The following is a 21,272-nucleotide window of genomic DNA, read 5'->3' as shown; positions in this document are numbered from 1 at the left end:
CCTAATTCGTCCATCAGGAGAGACTGGGTTTTGATTTGTTTTGACACAAAGGCCGAGTGGTTGTAGTAAATTAAATGGAAGGGACTGCAGATAATAACGCAGGTGTGGATACGCTCCTGACTTTAAGAGTAGAACCCTTAATTTTAGTGAAAAGCCAAACACGGGCAAAACAAATCCCTTTTCAGCAAGGTCTCAGGCAGTGGCAAGAATCTGATGTTAAACTGTGTTATTGGACCACTAAGAGTAGACGTGGGAGTCAGTGTGGTGACTGTGTGTGATGGGACAGCGAGCAAACACACAGACATGCGAGCACACACACAATCGCTCTCCCACACACACTCCTTGAAGGTCCCCAGTGACATGCTCCCCTTAAATTAAAACATAAAAGTAAAGTATTACTCTCTAATACTACTACCAGGCGTGTCTCCAAGGTAACTAGGTTGAGAGACATCCATTCTAGGTAGGAAGAAGGCAGGTAGGACTGTTGTCAGGAGAGGCTGAAGATACAGCATGGTGGTACCGTGGTGCAAAGAAGACAGGTGTGAGACTACCACACTACTTGGGTGAAAGCCGTTGTCATGGGAGCGCCACACTGAGATGAGGGTTGAGGGTTGGGGCTCTGGCAGTAAGATGTGTCCATGATCACTCGGGGCCGGAGGGCAGCTGCCGCTTTCCCAGCCTCGCGGGCGGCACCTCACGTTCTCTTCCTGGCCACCTCCGCGTCCTGGCACTCAACCACCGACAGCGCTATCAGCATCTGGGCGGCGTAGTAGGTGGCCATGATGATGGCGCGCGAATAGGGCACGGGGAAGCAGAACTTGTTGACGGCGATGGTGAGGTCGGAGACCATGAAGAGCATGGAACCCAGGCAGGCGGACAGCTTGGTCCAGGTCCACAGGTCGTTGGCCAGCTGCAGGCCCGCGATGGCCCTCCAGCCCATGAAGCCGATCAGAGCGACGTAGACGGCCACCAGGTAGGTGAAGGGGCCGGACAGGTAGGGGTAGAGCAGCATGTAGCTCACGGAGGACACGGCGGTGATCACCAGGCCGGCAGACACGTTAATGGGCTTCATCCCAAAGGCAGATGAGTAGAGGATGTGGGTGATAGCAAACATCAGAAGGCCTGCAGGACATCACATGTTCAGTTATGATTTCAATCTAAATACAATCTTACAAAGCAGCATCCTCTCTTTCTGTCAATTGCTAAATAAAGCTTGAAGCATGAAGTGAAGCAAATAAACAACGTGGCTCTTATATTTTTAGTTTTTTCCAGTGTTTCTATTGGTTATGATCCTTTCTGAGAGGTGGGCTCACTGTGACATTGCTTCATCTCACAACAAGTCTAATCGGCGATGAAATAAACCACCCATTTTGTCAGATTAGCAGCCACTTTGTTTCAAGATGAAACCAGAGTATGAAAAGGAAAAAGTACAGTCGATAAAAGTAGGACAACGAGTGTTCTGCTGTCCGTCTTCATTTAGTTTTACGGATCTACGACATTTTGAAGCACTGTGACTTCGCAGATACAATTAAGCTTTTACCAACAGCACTGATGATCGAAGCGACAGAAATGGAAATAAACTGTTTCTCCTCACCATGGACAAAGTAGCCCTGCTCCTGCCAGATGAGAAAGGCGTCACCCAGAGAAGAAAAGATGAGGCCAGCCAGGATCTTGCGGGCACTGGAGTGAGAACCTATGAAGCTGAACCCATGGGCCAATAAAAACACCCAGAGGCAGAAGATGGGTAGACATTTGATCAGTGCGCTGAACCAGGAGGGGCTTGAGGTGGGCAGCCACAGGACAAAGTACACACAGGTTGCTTTGAAGAATGGCACCAGCTTTGGGCCTTCACTCTTGACCTGAAAGCAGATTAAATATTTACATTATTAATTAAGTCATAGCTGGTTGCACTTGCACAAGGTGAACAATGTTGACACTGTTATCGCAACTACTGTACACTTATCAAAAGGTCATTTGTCTCGAGGGCAGACGGCTTGAGATATATCATGGGAACAGTGAGCACTGTGTGTTTGAGGCACAGTATCTGACATCTTTAAACAAGGGAACATAAGCAGCAACTATAAGTGCTTCTCCTTGTTTGGCAAAGTGCTTTGGGTTAGGACTGAAACAGTCTTCAGGCTGGCTTTTTGTGGTCACTACATCACTGTGTCAGACATGCACGTGTTTTGTGGCTGAAGCGAAATTCTGCAGAAACAGCAAGTAGAAGGGGAAATGCAAAAGGCTCCACGCTGTTCCTTTGACTCCCTGTAACCTTTTATTCTCCTCTCATTCCTTTTTCTCTGTATCTCATGTTCTTGAGAACTGGCGAGCAAGTCTCAATTTCTTCTTTCAAGCTGTGTTACCAGCCATATTTCTTTCTGTCCAAATGCACGAGGCCCCTTACAGGGTCAAAAGAATACAGAATAAAAACCCTCTGGAATGACCACCAACATAGAGTTCTGAGAATAGCTCTAGGCTTCAGGGAAAAGGCCCCCGGCATCAAATAGGGAGAAGAAAGGAGAGGTTGAGTTAGGAGACAGAGGAATTGAGTGAGGGTTCACTAGAGCCGAGGTCACGGGAGGAGAGATATGGAGGATACGAGTGAGATGAGGGTGGGCGTCATATTGCGTCATAGTGCAACAGGGAGGGGGTTGCAAAGACTGAGCTGCAATCTGATGTCCCAACTTTTTTTGTTTTAGGGAAGGGGGACAGAGAGAAAAATGTGGTTACAAGCATGAAGACGACAGGATTGGACTAGTGAGTTGGGGGAGGGGGGAGAAGCAGAGGAGGTGAGAAAAAAAATGAGGGGTCACTCTAGTTCATATGGTTTATGCTCCTGGAGGAGGTGAGGAAGGGGAAGCCCTTGATTGCGCAACAGAATAACGGGCCAAATGACCGTACCGGATCAGACAAAGCATTTGACCTCAAGTGTAACTGATATGACAACAGGAAAACAAAAGGCATTTGAAAGTTCACAGTTCCCACATGGTCACAGGCATTTTGAGACACAAAATACAAGCTTGGGCGGTTATCTTCTGAGATTGAAAATATATATGTTTCACTCAGGCATGCCAAACTAATGTGATGCACTTTTCACATTATTTTACCTCTATTGGGAAGCCACAATGCACTGAATATCTTGAAAAGTGAGGACATTTCACTCCAATTGTAGCTGAACTCTACTGGCTCTCTGTATAAGATCTGATGGTAGAGCATTTGAAGTTATGAAGTGACTAAGGACGGGTCAAGAATGCAGACACCCTGTTTTTTGTGTGCTTCCACATTCACTTAGATCTTTCACTTTGATTTTGGAGCCAGAACATGGATATTTTCTATTCAACTAAGCTCCTAAACTGTGGCATACCATTCTCAATGGATTGGGATTTTACTTATTAATTTGTCTATGTCTTCTTTCTGACACCTTGTGTTTCATTGTCTCATGGATCTCATACAACTTCAGACAGTTTCAGTCTTTTTCTTCAGAAGTTGTAGCTGTCAACCAAAGTGGAATAACAAGTTTACGCCATCGCAAGAGCCCTGAGTAACATGACAGGGCTGAGATAAGTAACTAAACAAGCTGGGATAGGACCACTTTGTTTTCTTTCTTTTTTTAACATATTTTGCGTTCGGCTTACATATACATTGTACACATTATCAGTCTCTTAGATAAGTAGCATGAGAGGAATCTTTCCACTGAGGCCAAACTAAAACCAGGTGCATATGTGAACTAATGGACTCCTCTTCTCTCCATTCATTACTTTCAATGGTCTTCATAAAACGAGGATTAAAGCTAGTCACAAAAAGTGTGTGTATATTGAGTGCCAAGCAGAGGAGACAAAGCTGGCGAAAACACACACACACACACACACACACACACACACACACAGAGTGAAGTACAGTCATGGATTTGGAGGGTGAAAAATGATTACATGGAGGAAGGTGGGAGGAAGCCTGGGATTCCCATGACCTTTGGTCCTATTCAGTGTTGGGGGTAACGAGTTACAAAGTAACGGATTACAGTAACGATATTACTATTATAGGTAACGAAGTAAAGTAACGCATTACACTCAAAATATTGGTACCTACACTACTTTACTAGACCTCAGGAATGCGCTTTCCTGCATTACCCAAGCCATTTTTACCAGTCCGAAAAGTTCTCTTTTAGTGGTGTGCAAAAATGGATGAGACGGAGACGGAGTGCCCGGATCCAAAGCATATTGCAAAGCAATACAACACTCCAATACCATCAAGTGCACCTGTCGAAAGGCCTTTCAGCCTGGGCAGTATTGTTCTGACCCCAAGGAGGAACAGGCTGTCGGATAAAAGATTTGAGAGACTTTTACTCATGCGATACAATCGCTATTTTGAAGAATAGAGAAAAATGATAAACTTCATAGGATATAGTGCACTTTCTGTTTATTTAGGCAATGATGAAGTGGATTTTCTGTTTATTTAATTGCATTTTCTTCTTTCTATTTTTTGGGTTAAGTGCATTTCTGTTTCTATTTTATGGGAAAAAGTGCCATTTATGTTTCTATTTTTCTTAAACCACTACAATGATTCCTATAACAAGTTGGTTTTGTTCTTAGGAGTAGGCCCCCATTTGGTTTAGTGGCGTCTCATGTTTCCAAAAGCCTGTTTTTGGCCTGTTTTTAATGTGTTACTGCTGTTTGACAGACCTGAATGTCCCCACCATACACAGCCTCTTGTATCCTGTTTGTGGATTTTAAAGTGAGGCATATTTCTCTGGTCAGACAGTGTGAACAGGGTTAATGTTCGTTCAAGTTAATGGCTGAGTTTTTATATGCCATTTTGTTTGACATGTTTACAATTACAATACACTATGTGGAAAGGCTAAGAGATGCCCTTTATTGAAAATAAAGTGATGAAAGGGCCATGATGTTTGTCCATGTATCTTTGCGGTTAATTTGGACATTTGCTTAAAAAAATGGAAAGTATGGTCCTATTCATGTATTTTCCCTTTCATTGTTGTTCATGTAAACTCACTGTATCTCAACAATGAGTACACACCTATTCAACAGAGCACACACAACTTCCAAGAAATGCTGTAATATCTGATGCAATCGTTCTCGTCTAACACACTGCATCAAATTGTGACACCAAGAAGGCCTAATTGCCGGAGTGGAATTCATAGACCGGTCGACAGTGGAAGTACGGGCTTTAATTCCCTCATGCTCAGCCGAGTTCTCCTGCTCAGTATCTTGTACCTGAATGAGATTGCCAGTATCGTTTCAGCTGTAACCTCCTCCACTCACATTGACGGCAGCGTCAGTTTGTCTGCAGAGACACTGAATGGGACATTAGCGACGGCTACAAGGCTTGCGTGACACTCAGCTGTCGCTAGCATAAAATAACAGAACTTACTGCCTCATTTGTGAGGCAAATTAAAATAATCATTGTGTTATTTCCTTGCCATCTGAATGACCACATTATAAATAAAGGTTTGCAGAGGTGCTGTAGCACAGACCTGCCGCCGTCCTGTGTTACACTATAATATAGTTAGAAATTGACTGCATTTGCATGGTCACTAACAAGCAATAGTTTCTATTGTAGCTACTACAGAGATCCACAGCTTCTTTAGCTGCGTTACACTAAGAATCAACGTACTTTTCAAGCTAGCAAATGAACAAAGATTTGAGCCAGAACTCGTCTTGTAACTGCAGTCTGGAAGCAACAAGCAGATGTGTGCCGCTAATACTTCTGTACCAACCACGAAACAACAAACCACGGCATTGAATAACATCCAGGCTTAACATCTATTCAATTTTTCTGGGTCATACAGAAACACCTGTAAAGTCTTGTGTACAAAATTTGGCAGAGGGGAACTGTAACATAAGTATGGTCCTGGCCGGCCCAGCTGGCATGTGACTCATATGACAATGTTATTTCCGTGGAGCGTCACACACCACTGCTGTGGGAAGGGTCCCTCTTTCAGCTGCTTCAACTCCAAGGGTAACTTAAGGTCAGCTGCAGCACAATAGATGCAGGTGCTCTTCCACAAAAAGGAATACTGATCTCAGTTGAATCATGCACCGTGGTGCTGTAAAAACATTTGGGAACCAGGTACAGTACTCAAAAGCCATAAAGTGCAATGTCCACATTAGTCAAGGACAGTATGTGCTGGTCTATGCATGGAGTGGCCGACTCTAGATCATCTGTAAACGACACAAGTTGACAAACCCTTATTAAACAAAGTCAGTTCACCAGAAGGCCTGGAGTGTGTCTTTATAAAAACATAGTTTAGAGTGAGAATAAAAAAGGGTTTAAGATACATACAGCACCTTCAACTCACTGCTATTTTTGATTATCTACTGTGCAATTATTACAATGGACCTTTTATAATGTAAATACAAAATACAAATAATGCAACACGTGGTGGCCACTGATTACAAAAATTTGCTCGCCCTTTTTTTTCTTTCCAAATTGGAGGAGACAAATGCGTCCCAACAGTATTTTGTCTCAGGACATGCCTGTACCTTCCCTTTCACTGCAACAGAGGGGCCAAGGCTTCAAAGTAAAGTTGCTCAACTCCAGGACCTGCCCAGCATCCTCATCCTCATCCTCATCATCATCATCATCATCACTACAGCAACCAGTTCGTATGGCCAACATTCCTTCTCACAGGCATCAAGCAGGCTACACCTCAGGGTTTACTGCAGGCCACGTTGGCCCCTGCAAAAGGGGTACAATGTCAGAGCAGCTCTGTCAAAGTAAGAGGACGCTAGGGCCGGTTAAATTATTCATGTAGCTGTCACTGTCTTTTTTGTGTGTCAGAATGGCCAATTTCCTGCAATGGCACTTTGGTCCATTACGTAGCTAATGGTTTGGCAAACAATAGAGTATATAAAGCAGCTCTGCAGCAAAGGAGATGAAAAGAAAGGCAGCCACAGCGGAGCACCGCTCGGCGCATGCGTTCCTGAAGGGAAAAGAAGAAGGAAAAAAAAACAGACAAAAAAGGTCGTCACATGACAGGTTTTTGTTTTTTTGTCTTTTTTGTCAGGGGCTGCCTTTGGAAAATTGTGGAAACGTCCTCTTGCTCGTGGAAGATCGAGTCGGAACCGCGTGAACAGTCGCAGGAAGCGGCTCCACTGAACACAAAAGTTCCTGCTCTCACGCGCACATCCCCAAATAACGAGGCAAGGTGCTCCTGAACACAACGTGGGAGTCCAAGGGCACTGGCTGAACGTTTTTAGCAGACAGATATTAATTGCTAATTAAATTATAAACTAATGAGCACGCACTGGCCTTTGAAGTCAAAGTGGCACGTGAATGACGCAAATAAAACCTTGAAAAAATGTACTGCTGACTCAGCAGTCGGTCGACAAAGAACATGATAGAAACATAAAGATGGGTCATTTTCAGAAGTGTGGTCATGCAACCTTAGCTAAAGTAGCCACCATTATTCCTGTTTAGTTTGTGTAAGACACCAACGCTGGCTTGAAGAAGAGACTCACCACTGTTACCGGAGAAACCATGTCTCCCTCGCTGGCGTCCGTGTCGGTGAGAAAGGTGTTTGACGTGAATACCAATATTCGGCTCGGGTCCTCCTGTTTATGTTGTGCTGTTTGAGGGATGCCGATTGTTTTTGTCTTCCCTCCGATGGGCGGACCGACGTCCAGTAGGAAGTGAGAGACGAGCCGTGGTGTGGGCGGGGCTTTCTCTTTTGACCAATGGGAGAAAAGATGGGTAGTGACCGGGGCGGGGCGAGACGTGAGGGGCGCCCTGATTGGAGGAGCAGTCTGCCGTTTACATATCGGAGCAGATGGCCTTTATTTACATTTTACAGAAATGGAGCCTATGGAAACATTTGTTTAGAGTTTATGATTGATTGTGCTCCACAGTACTTTGTTAATGGGTCAGATTAGGCATTATGAATTCAGACAATAGGCCTGGAAAACATCTCTACGAGATCAAAAGGTTGCTGTAATAAAATACAAAGATTGCTGATTGCAACGATTGTAAAAGCCATTATGAATCTTTTGTTGGATTTCCCTTCAGTTTGAGCTCTTTAATCCGCTTGTCATATTAATATTACAAGATTGCTCTTCAATTTGGAATATTCAACCTTAACTCTCCCAGCTCACCGTGCCAGCCTTCACCTGTCAGTGGATCACAAACATCCTGATAGATAGGACGCAGCAGGTGGGGCTGAGAAAAACTCATCCAGCTCCCAGACTATAAGCACTGGCGCCCCCCAGGGATGTGTGCACTCCCCACCGCTCTTATCCCTCTACACCAACGCCTGCACCTCAGGGGACATGTCTGTTAAACTCCTGAAGGTCGCAGACGACCCAACAGTCATCGGCCTCATCAGGAACGATGAGTCTGCCTACAGACGGGAGGTTGAACGGCTGGCCCTCCGGTGTGGTCAGAACAACAGGAAGTACAACTTGCCTTAGGAGCTGCTGATCCTGTTTTACTCCGCCATCATCCAGTCTGTTCTCTGTTCTTCCATCACTGTGTGGTTTGGTATCGACCAGAGACAGATTACAGCTGATAGTCAGGTCTGCAGAGAGAACTATTGGTTCCAGCGTGCCCTCCATCCTTGACTTGTACACCTCCAGAGTCAAGAACGGGCTGGAAAGATCACTGCAGACCCCTCACACTCTGGACACAAGCTGTTCCAACTCCTCCCCTCTGGGAGGCGCCACAGAGCACTGTATACCAAAACCACCAGACACAGGAACAGCTTCTTTCCACTGGCCGTCACCCTGATGAACAATTAATCAGACTCCTCCATCTGCACTACTTACACTATTACCACCTTTCTGCACTAATATCCCAAATTCACTGTCCATTGTCATTGTTATTATGTTCATATATATTATTCAATATACATTTATATTGTATATACTAGTTACATGTTAATGTTGATGCTTAGTTTCTGTGTTCTACTCGATTGTCTTTTTTATATTTCTCTTGTTTATTTGTATAGCATATGTACATATGTACGACAAGAGATATGTGTAACCAGAGTCAAATTCCCTGTGTAAACACACATAGCCAATGAATCTGATTCTACTTCTGATAGTGTTATTTAAAAATATGAGTTTACACTGAATTAAATTAAACTGTCTCACACAAGTTAGTCTCAACTATATTGACAAATGTATTCTCTCTCTCTCTCTCTCTCTCTCTCTCTCTCTCTCTCTCTCTCTCTCTCTCTCTCTCTCTCTCTCTCTCTAATGTTTTGTTCTTTTTTATGTTGTTGCTATATTTTAAATGAATGAACCGGTAGCTATACTCTTTTTACATACTGACAGATATACAAAAAACATTAACTTCAAACTGGAGGAATAGGAGACATTGCTTGAACTTGTAGGTAACGATAAATTGTGAAAAGTAACGACATTACTTAAATACTGTAGCTTACTGTGTATATACAAGTTTATAGAAGTCCAGTGTGTCAAATAGGATACAATATTTAGACCCAAACAGGACATTTAAAATTAATATCGACCATTGTATGCTCTATTGGTGTGGGTACTATGGTTATGCAATATGATGAGGTTGTGTTGTGTTAAATTGATGAAGAATATCCACGATGGTAGCGACATCATGTGGTCTACAAGTGTCATCATTAGACTCGTTCGTTAGAGCTGCGCCTCGCCTGGAATCCAGACGAGAGCAGCGGCCAGCAGGAGGCGTTGACAAAAAACTGCAATCATGTCGGACAGTTGTCAGCTGTCAGCTGTGTATACGCAGGAAGTCACAGAAAAAAGTACTTCCTGTTAGTTCCGAACTTTTGTTTACTTGTAGTTTACAGATCACGTTTGGATTTATTATATGTGTTTATAAATATATATTTATGTAAAAATGAGTGTGTAGCTGCATCCTTTGGTCTTTTGATGTCTGCCTGTAAAATACATTACTAGTAGTTTTGATGTGTGTTGTATAAATACGATTTTGTATTAACAACAACACAATAAATGTTTTTAGATCAAACATGAGACTAATAGTCAACAATCCAGCATTAAGTATTCCAACTACACATGAAATACAAATTTTCTACAACACGTGGTGTTTGCTGTCAGATCTAAGAGCCAATCAGCTCTCTGATGTGGCGCGAGCCAGGCGTTTCCCATCATGCACTGGGCTAAGCAGTCGGGGGAGAGCCACTGCAGCGCCTGCCTCTGAAATCGACGGTTGGCTTAGTCTCGTGAGAGTATCGTTGACCACGTGTGCATGACGTCAGAGCAAGTCGAGAGCAAGTCGGACACAAATCTACCCGGCATGCATTGCGCGCCGATCGCCGCCGATCGATTCTGCGCAGAACCTGCTCATCTCGAACGAGCCTAATGTTTTAGGACGGATATTGCGTCAAGAAACCATAGAGCCGACTTAAAAAACATGAAATACATGTTCTATACGAATAGCTGATCAAAGTGAAACTACCGTGACATTTATATGTATATATAATATTCATATTTAATATTAGCCTACCATTTTAATATGGTACTTCAAAGTTGGAATTACTATACCTCGATGTTGGTGTTCCCGTATTGTTTTAATTTTTTTTATTTGATCCAAACCCATTGAAATAAAGTTGAATTTTAAATTATAAATTGTTATTTTTTCAGAGCCCTTTTTGTTTATTGGTCATGTGTCAAATACATAGTAATATTTCCAATGCAAAATGGAGTGAAACCCTTAGACCATCCTCATCTCGCAGCTGCATACATTGTGTAAAATGTAAATATTAAAACTGCAATAAAGCCAGTGAATTTACACAGAATTATCTGTTATGCCAAAAATCCTCGTTTCGAACATCAACAACCCGTCACTTATCAAACATTACAGGAGTAGACTGCAATGTTAAACATAACATGTTTTTCTAATAGCATAGTTTATTACATGGCACGTTGTTTGTATTGTTCTGCCGAGCAATATATCATCGATCCGAGACCGAAAAACAAATTAAACTTGATTTATTTACTGACTCTTTGTAATCTCGCAAAGACGGATGCGCGCACAAGTGAATTCTCTCACTTCCTTCAAGTACTCTTTGGACCCTTAAATTCGTCTGCTTCTCTCGCTGTAGTCTCTACCAACCGCCGTCTTCACACTGTGGCTTACTTTCAGTCGTCTTCTCCCAACAGGCGTTCATCCTGTGGCTATTTTTGATGGATCTGGCCTCAGCTTGGTGCGCGACATCAGTACAAAGTTCGTCTTTCAGGCTTCTTGGTTGGCTGACGTTAGTCAACGCAAGGCTAGCTTATGCTAACGTCGCTAGCATGTGTTAACGTAAGCCGGCGAAGTGAAGTAGCGTTAACGGTCCGACCTACCGACTTTCCTTCTATGGACTGTTTATTTTATTTGTTTTCCCCTCATAGCCATCTACGTTTCGTTTGGTGACGCTAAATCCCCGTGCCAACTGACTTGCTGTGTGTGAGCTAAAACGCTAACAGTAGCATTAGCACTCCTAACTAGTTGAGTCTTTCCTGATTCATTTCAAACAGCCAGCTTGTGTCACCTGCTGCCAAAATGATGGACTTTGATAATATATTGGACATTGCCACGCAAAACCGGACCCCCGGCAATTCACAGGTAAGTTAAATAATGTCACTTTCCCTTCAAACGATAAAATGTGGATTTGTGGCCACTCTTGTGAGCACACAAGTGCCAGCTCATCTGTCAGAGAGGATCTGGTAGTGTAGCTAACTAGCTTGCTGCTAACTCCCCCTCTGGTGACTCGCCCTGTATGTTAGGCAGACATTTACAACAACAAAAACATTCTGCTTGTCACGTTTTTATATTTACAATAAAGTGTGATCTTTCGGCTAACATATCTGATTGATAACTACGACGTTTGAATAATGCAAAGAGTGCAGAGACCATGCTTCATATTCCCCTGTGCTTCAGATGTTCACGTGCCATGTGTCTCTTTTAGCAGAAGAGATACAGTTTACAAGCAGCGCCACCCAAAAAGGACCCGAGGTCGAAAGGTGTGAGCGCTTCAGCCGTGCAGGCGCTTCTGAAGAAACAAATCTGTGACAGCAAAAAGAAAGGTAATGCAAAGTTAAGATGGACAACGTGGGTTTTGATAGCCATATACATACTGTGCAGAGCGCATTCTTCGTTGATTATTTCATTATGCTGAATCTTCTCTTTTTTTCAGAAATCAATATGAGAAAACAGAAGGATGTACTACTGGCAAAGAGGGTTGAGTTGAAGTCAGACCGAAAAGCGCGAGCCATGGCGTCCAGAACTAAGGACAATTTCAGAGGCTACAATGGCATCCCAGTGGTAGAGCTTCCTAAGAAGAGACGATCCAAACTAGAGATGCAGCAGGACAAGTCGATGAACGAGGAAGGCTTCAGGAATAACTCGATTGACCCAGACGATGAGGATAATTATGAGTATGAACAGTCGGATTCAGAATCGGAGCAGGAGCCAGAGCTGCGGAGACCTGGGAAAACCACAGGTCATAGTAGAAATAGTGGCGGTGGTGGCAGCAGCAGCAAGCCCTCCTCTAAAAAATCCAGTGGGCCACCCAAGCCTGCTCCACCTCCCATGAACTTTGCAGAGTTACTCAAATTGGCAGAGAAGAAGCAGTTTGAGCCAGTTGAGGTAAAAGCCAAGGTAGTGAAAAAAGACGACAGGCTCCGAACAGCTGACGAGATAAAGGAACTGCAGCTGGAGCGCAAGGTTAAGCGGCTGAACAAAGACTCCAAGACAGAAAGAGACTGCAAATCTCAGTCTAGCTCAAGTTCAATGAGAAAAAACACTTTTGAGAAGGAGCAAAAGAGCTACAAACCACAGAAGACCTCCTCAGAGAAACAAAGTGTTCCCAGTGGGTCAGGAAGGAAGTTTCATCCAAGTGATAAAGGTCAGACTTCTTCTAAGCCCTCTGTAGGTGACAGAGAAAGAGAGAGACCCAAGATGTCTCACAGCGATCGAGACAGATCTAAGACAAACGTCTCTAGTTCATCTGGTGCCATAAACGGCAAAAGTACTTCGAAAGCTACATCTTCTCAGGTTTCAGCCAAACAAGGGGGGCTCAAGCCCTCATCTAGCCACAAATCCAGCACCTCAAGTGACCTTAATCGTAAAAAAGAAAGCCTGTCGAGACCCTCAGGTATTTCTGGGACCAGGGCTCCCGGTACAGCTGCAACAAGCCAAAGATCTCAACATGGTAGCTCCCAGCAGACCAGGCCCAGTCAGGGTAGCTCATTGAAGCAGGGACCTATAGTCGGGGGCCACAAGTCTGGAAAGGGAGAACCACTAAGGCCTGGATTTAACTCGGCTGGAAAATCAAGCGGTAATTCTGTGACGAGACCTTCATCAGGCGGCTCTCTCAGGGCCGGGAGCCAACCTCAGTCGAGGCCGGAAGCCACACTCCGAGCTGGTGGTGTCCCACAGGCAAGAGCTGGTGGTGTCCCACAGGCAAGGCCTGGTGGGAGTGGCCTACAGGGTCACCCTAGAGGTGGTGGCTCTCGACCTCCGGGGAGTGGACCTGGTCGGCCTGGTAGTGGAGGACCAGTACCTGGGCGACCGGGTGGCAGCATCGGATCAGGACCTGGCAGGCCCACGTGCACCGTGGTGTCTGAGACCATTTCAGTCAAGAATTTGGGTGGACCCAAGCCAGGAGTCCCTCCTCGGCCAGGCATGCCACAGCGACCTGGGATGCCACCTAGGCCAGGAATGGGAATGCCACCTAGGCCAGGAATGCCACAGAGACCAGGAATGCCACAGAGACCTATGATGAACAGACCACCAGGTAAGAGTCGATAATGAGATGATTTTACCAACGAACAGGACTTGTTAATTGGTAACTTGGTAACGTGTGTGTGTGTGGTATTTAAAGAAAAAGCTACTAATAAGTATAAAATTGACACAAACGGTAATGTTGTAGAAACTAAAATGGCATTAAGCTTAACATATGAAGGAAATTTAAAATAAAGATGACCAAGAGGGCTTTTACCAAACTGCTTAAAATTACAGCAGTGCAGTAGGTGGTGTAAAAGCTGTCAGTCACAGCTTGGAAAGGGGCCTTTTGATCATAGTAAGCCTTTACTTGTCTATTGAGTACATACTCTAATAAAGAAAGCCTTTAAGTTTAGTGTCTTGCTCAAGCATGCTGTGGGCACAGCAGCTTTTTGTTTCATATTGATATTATCACCTTCACTAAATGCGTTTCAAACTCTTCCATATCAGCAGTTTCTGTTGTCACTCAGCAGCAAAACAAAGTTCTGAAAGTGAACTGTGTTTTATGTTGAATTTAAATAAGGTATAGAAGATATATAAATGAAGTATTTCCATAGGCATTCCCAGTGCCTCCACAGTGCATGTAACCAATTTCATAGTATACTGATGCATACACAATAAAAGTATTAAGCACAAAATTTGTCGTTCCTCCTGGGTCAGAGCGGCTGTCTTTCCAACACAGAGACAAAACATAATTTTAATGTCATTTGCCTTTTTATCATGAAATTTACTTTTATAAACTCGATAATTCTCAAATCACTAGCTTGCTTGTTTAAACATTCTGTATCTCCACGACCATCACCAAACGTCCGCTTCAAAAATGTTTTATCGATAGCAAATGTCCAACAGACAATATTTTTTTGTTTATATTATCCAGGCACAATGTTACCACCCATCACCTCTGCATACAAGAGGAAATTCGAGGAAGACGAAGATGAGTGTGACTCAGAAATGGAGGATTTTATTGATGATGGAGATGACGGGCAAGACGACATTTCCAGGCACATTAAGGAAATCTTCGGCTATGATCGAAACAAGTAAGGGTTGTCCTCATATATTCTGGTTCCAAGTAATTTCACTGTATTGGTAATTCCATATAAAAATACTATTCGCTTTTAATCTCCTCAGGTACAGTGATGAGAGCGACTATGCACTTAAATTCATGGAGAGCAGCTGGAAAGATATGCAGAAGGAGGAGGCCAGGAGGTGAGACGAACATAAAGCTCAGTCCTTAACTCTACTATTGTTGGATTATTAGTACAGAGAGCGGTGATACTTACCGCCTTCTATTTAATGTTGTTTAACATTTAATGTGTTTGCTTCGCTTCTTTAGCTTGAGAATGGCTGTGCAAGAAGATCTGGAGGAGGAGAAAAGAGACCAAGTGGACCTGAACATGCAAAAGGCCAAGAGGAAAAAAAAGAACTGAAGCTCCTTTTGACGTTGACAGAAATAATAAAAACAATCCTGTCTCCTGAAAGGTGGGACAGGCGGACTGCCTTGAAGCTCAGTGACAGTGTCCACCTTGACCACTGTTGCTTTCTCTCTGCTTCAATATGATCAGACCCAAACTGAGTGGAGTGGCACATGGCATTGGCTCCAGAGGGAAAGAAAATAAGGTTGTCAAAGACAAAATATAATATGAATCAATCAGTCTGAAAAATCAAAACATTTCACTATTATACTATTTATTTTCCCCCACTGTGATCTCATCTTCTTAAAAAAAAAACACATGAGAACTATAAATATGGAAATGTAATTTTTTTTATTTTTAACTAACAATGACACTATAAGTTATGATAACATGCTATTTTTCAGCAGAATTTGTTGCATATTTTTCTAAATTAACTTTGATAAGTGAATTGAATTTGCAGAAAAGTGTGTTTTGCGTTTAAAGGGAGCTGAGAAAAAAGTATTGCTTCAAGGCTTTTATTTAATTGTTTTGCATCATGTTTTCTCAGAGTAATTTACTGTATACAGAACTTGGTTATATTAATTATATTGCCACGAGAGTACATAGAACATGTTATGTTTTGGTTAATGCAATGACAAAGTCTCTAGCAATATATTATGTGGTGTATTGTTTCTACAATAAGTTTTTTAATTTTGTTAAATGACTGGATGTTTGTTGTAATAGACTGGAAGTAATGCAACGGGAACAACGTCCGCATCCGGTTTGCGGAGGGTATGCGTGGCTTTTCTTCCCTCCTGGCTTGCCGTACTCTACCTACCGAGTGGGCGGTGTCTCTTTGCTTAGCTACTTCTGAAAGTTTGCGGAAGTTTATTATTCACGAGTAAAGTTGAAGTCATACGTCAAGACAGCAACACCAGAAAGACGCTTGATTGTGTTGTTGTACTTCAATAGATGGACCTCCGTTCAGAGAAAATACAGCGGAATCTCTCAAAGGTTAGTTTCTTACCAATGACCCGAACAGCGGTTTAAACTCAAAGTGTCTACATTTCGATGCCGGCTAGCATGGGAGGCTCGTGCATGTTCACCAACTGGCTGAACCAGCTTGACTTAATTACAACACGGGTTAAGACTCCATGTAAGACGAAAACAAACTGCTACTGCGTATATTTGCTGAACAAACCATAGTGATGGGGAGTCATGATGAATACAAAAAGCTGTGCTGTTTGTCTCAGTGTGTCATAAAGTTATCCCCAAAGGTAGTGAGAGGATGACTTAGTCCATTGAAGTTAATGCGCAATCCCGTTGTCATCCTTCCTCTGTGATGACTGCTGTTAAAGTTGCCATAAGCTAAACGCTCCAGTGTTGCTGGTGAGTCCTTGATGTATGATCAGCGCAGCAGCACGACATCCTGAATGACCCTCAGGAGTGTGGTTGTATAACACTGTAGAGCCTGGAGTGGTTGATGGATCTTCATTTTGACTTTGAAGTGAAACCAGGAAGCAAAACAAACAAAATATTCACTCAAAGGGGTTATGACATTGATTGAAAATGGGTGGGCTGACTCTGTAAGGGTTTCCACCTCCCTGCTCACAACAGAAATTCCACACGTTGCTGTCCAAACAGTAAATACATGTTGGTTATACATATAACTTCGTGGGCACGCCATCATCTGTCTTTTAACTTTCGGTATTAGTACAAATTCCATGATGTTGCGGTTGAGGAGCTGCAGAAGATCCATCGAATCTACCCTGGGATGGTGCCGTCCACAGGCACATACAGTGAGTTTTAACTGGGGAAAAAAACCTCTACATACATCACATATATTTCTTTCTGATAACTGACTGCTCCATATCGTCATTTTCAGCATTTAGTGACGGCACCCAAAAAGATCTTGTGAGATTAGTTGGTAACATCCCAGTCCAGTATGGAGGTATGGCTGACCTCTGACACTAGGATTGTCCAATACCCTGTTTGGGAAAACACTATCATGTCAGTGTGGTGCCATTATTATGCACTGATGCCAGTGTCTCCATCTCAAGGTCGCTCCTACAACTTCCCCGTCCAGCTGTGGTTGATGGACTCGTTCCCCTTCACGCCTCCCATATGCCTCCTGAGACCAACCCCCACCATGGTCATCAGAGAGGGCAAACATGTTGACGGGGGAGGACGGATTCACCTGCCGGGGCTGCACAGCTGGGATTACGTAAGATGTTTATACTTTATAGGTGAAATTTAACATTGTAGTCATCAGTCTTGCTGTGTTTTTTTATTATTATTTTGCTCTGTAACAGCCCAAGTCATCCGTGGTGAGTCTTCTGGTGGAGATGATTGCCAAGTTTGAGGAGGATCCTCCGCTGTCCTCAAAGACCACAGCGGACAGCAAAGACCCCCACGAGCTCCTGTCTTTGGTTTCTAATCTTCGGATCAATGATGGTGCTTAATTTGATACGCAGCTTTGACTGTTGATGATCAAAAATTAGATACTTGTATGCTATTTTTAGCTTCACTCGTGTCTATTTCAGGTGGAAGCAGACCTCCCGATCAACCGAATAACAAAGTCTCAGTTATCGGGGGAGGAGACTTAGGCATTGCAACGGTGATGAGCATTTTATCAAAGGTACATGTCAGGGACTTTATTTAACATTTCCTATTTTACAATCCAGGATTAGCATGTAAAATGATATAGTTGACAGTACATTTGTCTTCTTCTAATATTCATCCAGTGTAAAGTGGACAAACTCGTGTTCATTGACGTCACCGAAAGTTCAACAAAGGGCGGCAGCACCGATCTGGAGATTTTCCGTCTGCCCCAGGTGGAGGTATCCAGAGGTATGTCCCTTTCTGCGCTGTCACAGTCCCGTCGGGCGCGCCTCTTGGCTGAGTCATCACTAATGGGTTATTGTGCTTAGGCACTTTCCTTGATGACTATGAAAGCAAGCAGTCAGTGAATCCCAACCAGCTGCATCGGGAATTCATCAGCAATTCTTTTTAAGCGTTGCCTATTTTCCTACGAGATATGCTGTCAGACGTGTGTTCACTAATGATGACTATCCTTTTTGCTAGATATGTCAGCCTCTGCGGGCTCCAGGGTTGTCGTGGTGACCGCCAATGCATGGAGCAGCGAGCAGTCGTACGCGAGCGTGGTTCAGACTAATGTGGACTTGTACAGAGGAATCATCCCGAATCTTGCACGTTTCAGCCCCAACACAGTCATGCTCATCGCTTCACAACCAGGTTGGTGTCGGAGGAAAAGACCCACCCTCTACGGGATGGACCCCTTTGCTCCTGAACCTTTTAGTGCGTCGTCAACTCTGTTGTCTTTCCTGTCAAATTCCAGTGGACGTCATGACCCATGTTGCCTGGCGGCAGAGTCTCCTGCCTCCGACCCGGGTGATCGGAGCCGGGTGCAACCTGGACTCAGAGCGACTCAGTCACATCCTGGACATAAACCTGAACACTCACAAACCAGCCTGGGTCATTGGAGAACTTTCAGACAACAAAGGTGAGCCAGAAATGATCAATTTAATAGTTACACGAAGGCCTTGTGTTGCATTTATTGTCGTTGCATTAATCATCTTCGTTCCCCTTTCACTTGCTCTTTTAATTCGCCGCCATTAATCAGATGAGCTGCTTTTTGACATTTTTATTTTTGTTTTGAATTGTATCGGTATATCCACCAAAAGATACACTTCCTGCTCATCTCATTAAATCTTTCCACTCTTGAGACTTGTAAAGGCCCTAATAATGTAACTATCTAACTATCTATGTAACTGTCTCTCAGTGGCTGTGATGAGTAGCACTGGGCCGAGCTCCAGTGGGCAGCCGGAGATCGCAGCAGGATCCAACTCTACCAAACCATTGTTGGACAGGTACTGGCATGAAGTAGTTTGACCTCAAAAGAAGGCTTTAAAATGTGTGTTCATCTGAAATTGTGGTTTTGGGGATAACATGGCACAGGAAATGATCTTATGTTGTTTTTTTTGTAACTTGTATTTAAAGTTGGACGTTTCTCTGTGCTTGTAGGGCATTTGAGATGATGAAGAATCGAGGCCAGCGGTCGTGGTCTGTGGCCCTGTCCATCGCTGACATCACAAACAGTGTGCTGACAGACAAGATGAAGACCCACTCCGTCTCCACCCTGGCTCAGGTAGAACCAAGTGTCTCCTATCAGCGTGTGTTATGTGAAGGTGAAGTTGTCTCATCCTGTCGGAATGGTTTTAGTATAATCACAACATTTGTATTTTAGCGCGTTAAGACAATGACACCAGAGAAATTAAAAGTGAAGCTTACTATTGCAACATCGAATAAACTTGCTCTTGCATTTTGCCTAAATGTCATGTATTCAGGTCATTTCAGCAAAGTTTGATTGTAGATGTTCCAGGTTCATCTGCGTTCTGTTTGCTTTAGGGCTGGGGTGGCATCGGTACGGAGGTGTTCCTCAGCCTGCCGTGCATCATGGGATCGAATGGTTCCACGCGCCTGGCCGGAGTGTCACTGGGGCAGGAAGAAGACTCCAAACTGAGAGAGAGTGTCACCTCCCTTTCTAACCTCATAGGTCAGCTCAAGATATGAAGGATCTGATTATATTCCCAGTTTGGGAGATAGCAGCTGCTGGTTGACTGTTCTCCAGTCAACACACTGCACAGGGACTGTGCTGGATTTGCACTAGAACTTTGAATTTATGGATAACATTACCGTCTTAAATACATCAAATTTAATGAGATATTATATATTTTCATTGGAAACTGTACAAAATATGGGTATATAACATTTGATACAAACCATGACATTATATGCAAAAGCATCTAAAGAATACTGATGTTTGTAGTTAATATATTTTTGTTAGCAAGTTGAATTAAGCCTGAACTACATTTACCAAAGATTATGTAATTCTTACTTTTGTACTAGTCCATCCTTACATAATTCCTTTGGAGAAAAATCATGGTGTTGGCAGATCATGTGCCAGGCATGATTATTATATTCAGGTGCTGGGGTTGACTCATGAAATACAGCTGGTATATTTTAATGGTCTTATTCTGTCTTAGTGCTATTTCCATATTTGAATCAATTAACGTTTTCAAATGCATTCATATTTAAATTGCCTTTGCTCTTTTATCTACTTTGTGTAAAATACTTTGCACAGCTCCTAAAATATGTACAGTAAGACTACACTATTCTGTGGGTGTGCAATAAATATCTGGAACAGGATGTGGATTGTGTCTGTGGGAAAGCAAAGACAATGGACAATGAAGGTTTATCTCTTTATAAAACTCAAAAGTAGTTGCATAAGTGTACATAAGCTTTGGTCTGAGCCCCGGCATCACTGATGTCAACCTTCATAAAAAGGAAGTCACATGACTAGAGACTCCAGCAAGCCAAACACGTGTGTGTGCAGGTCGAGATTCAAGTTCTTAGAAAAGAATCGCATCAGCAAGACCAAAGTTCATGAACAAACCGTAAAACATCTGTTCCTAAAATGAAAACAATTTCGAGCAGTAACCTGGAATTCCATTAGAAATCAACTGAATACTTAGAGAAATGCAAACACCTCTTGGTAATAACAAAGGTCAGTGCAAAAGACAAAAGCGATGTTTAGACATAGTATATAATATAACAATATAAACATGTTTGACTATTAGGTCCTTGTACAGTATGTTATGGCTCAACTTCCATTTCTCAAGATCTTTTGTTCCGAGCAATTTAAATAAATTGACACCACCGTCTTTACAGTGGCTCTAAAATAATACCTGTGCATATGAATGTTTCTTTCCCTGTGCCGAGACCGTATAGAGCAGTGTAAAACAGGGTCTGTCCTTGTCATTTAAAATCTAGCTTACTATGTACACAATCATAAATAGGCATCAATGGAAGCATGTTTGTCACGGTCAGAACTAGCCTTCCCAAAAGCCTCGTCACTGGCCGTGCGCTTAAATACAAGGACTTCATTTTTTTTAGCTTGAAGTCAGTTGCTGTTAATCTGTAACACCTGCCACCAGATGGCGCTACTTTTTATACATATTGTGATCAGGATTTTTACTGTAGCCCTGTGCTGGCTGTCACATTCATAAAATGTCTTATAGTTACACCATATTAATGTTTATATACATCAAACAGTACATTATTGCTGTGAAG

At 43.1% G+C, this 21,272-nt stretch overlaps 3 protein-coding genes across 3 annotated transcripts; 2 read left to right on the top strand and 1 right to left on the bottom strand.

Annotated features, from left to right (window-relative positions):
- Window positions 1-694: 694 nt before the first annotated feature.
- Window positions 695-7,496, bottom strand: tmem86a (transmembrane protein 86A; the record flags this gene model as incomplete). The annotated part of the gene is made up of 3 exons (XM_079223219.1): window positions 695-1,122; window positions 1,595-1,859; window positions 7,476-7,496. 3 exons carry the CDS (start codon window positions 7,494-7,496, stop codon window positions 695-697), a joined length of 714 nt encoding a protein of 237 aa, XP_079079345.1.
- Window positions 7,497-11,505: 4,009 nt separating this feature from the next.
- Window positions 11,506-15,525, top strand: spty2d1 (SPT2 chromatin protein domain containing 1; the record flags this gene model as incomplete). Its single annotated transcript, XM_079223962.1, has 6 exons — window positions 11,506-11,568; window positions 11,915-12,029; window positions 12,140-13,741; window positions 14,606-14,765; window positions 14,857-14,934; window positions 15,062-15,525. 6 exons carry the CDS (start codon window positions 11,506-11,508, stop codon window positions 15,153-15,155), a joined length of 2,112 nt encoding a protein of 703 aa, XP_079080088.1. The 3' UTR covers window positions 15,156-15,525.
- A 389-nt stretch (window positions 15,526-15,914) lies between these two features.
- uevld (UEV and lactate/malate dehyrogenase domains) lies at window positions 15,915-20,884 on the top strand. The gene is made up of 12 exons (XM_079224190.1): window positions 15,915-16,133; window positions 16,834-16,918; window positions 17,005-17,070; window positions 17,180-17,343; window positions 17,432-17,573; window positions 17,663-17,757; window positions 17,864-17,969; window positions 18,204-18,374; window positions 18,478-18,642; window positions 18,922-19,009; window positions 19,164-19,287; window positions 19,548-20,884. Exons 1-12 carry the CDS (start codon window positions 16,092-16,094, stop codon window positions 19,710-19,712), a joined length of 1,413 nt encoding a protein of 470 aa, XP_079080316.1. The 5' UTR covers window positions 15,915-16,091; the 3' UTR covers window positions 19,713-20,884.
- The last annotated feature ends 388 nt before the right edge of the window (window positions 20,885-21,272 follow it).

Source organism: Taurulus bubalis (assembly GCF_910589615.1).
Source record: "Taurulus bubalis genome assembly, chromosome: 9".
NCBI classification, from domain to species: Eukaryota; Metazoa; Chordata; class Actinopteri; order Perciformes; family Cottidae; genus Taurulus; species Taurulus bubalis.
This window is presented reverse-complemented; position numbering and strand designations above follow the sequence as displayed.

Coding starts and splice junctions, on each gene's coding strand:
- uevld (XM_079224190.1), top strand. CDS start 16,092: ATGGACCTCCGTTCAGAGAAAATACAGCGGAATCTCTCAAAG. Junction 18,375..18,477: donor GCTCATCGCTTCACAACCAG/GTTGGTGTCGGA, acceptor GTCAAATTCCAG/TGGACGTCATGACCCATGTT. Junction 18,643..18,921: donor AGAACTTTCAGACAACAAAG/GTGAGCCAGAAA, acceptor ACTGTCTCTCAG/TGGCTGTGATGAGTAGCACT.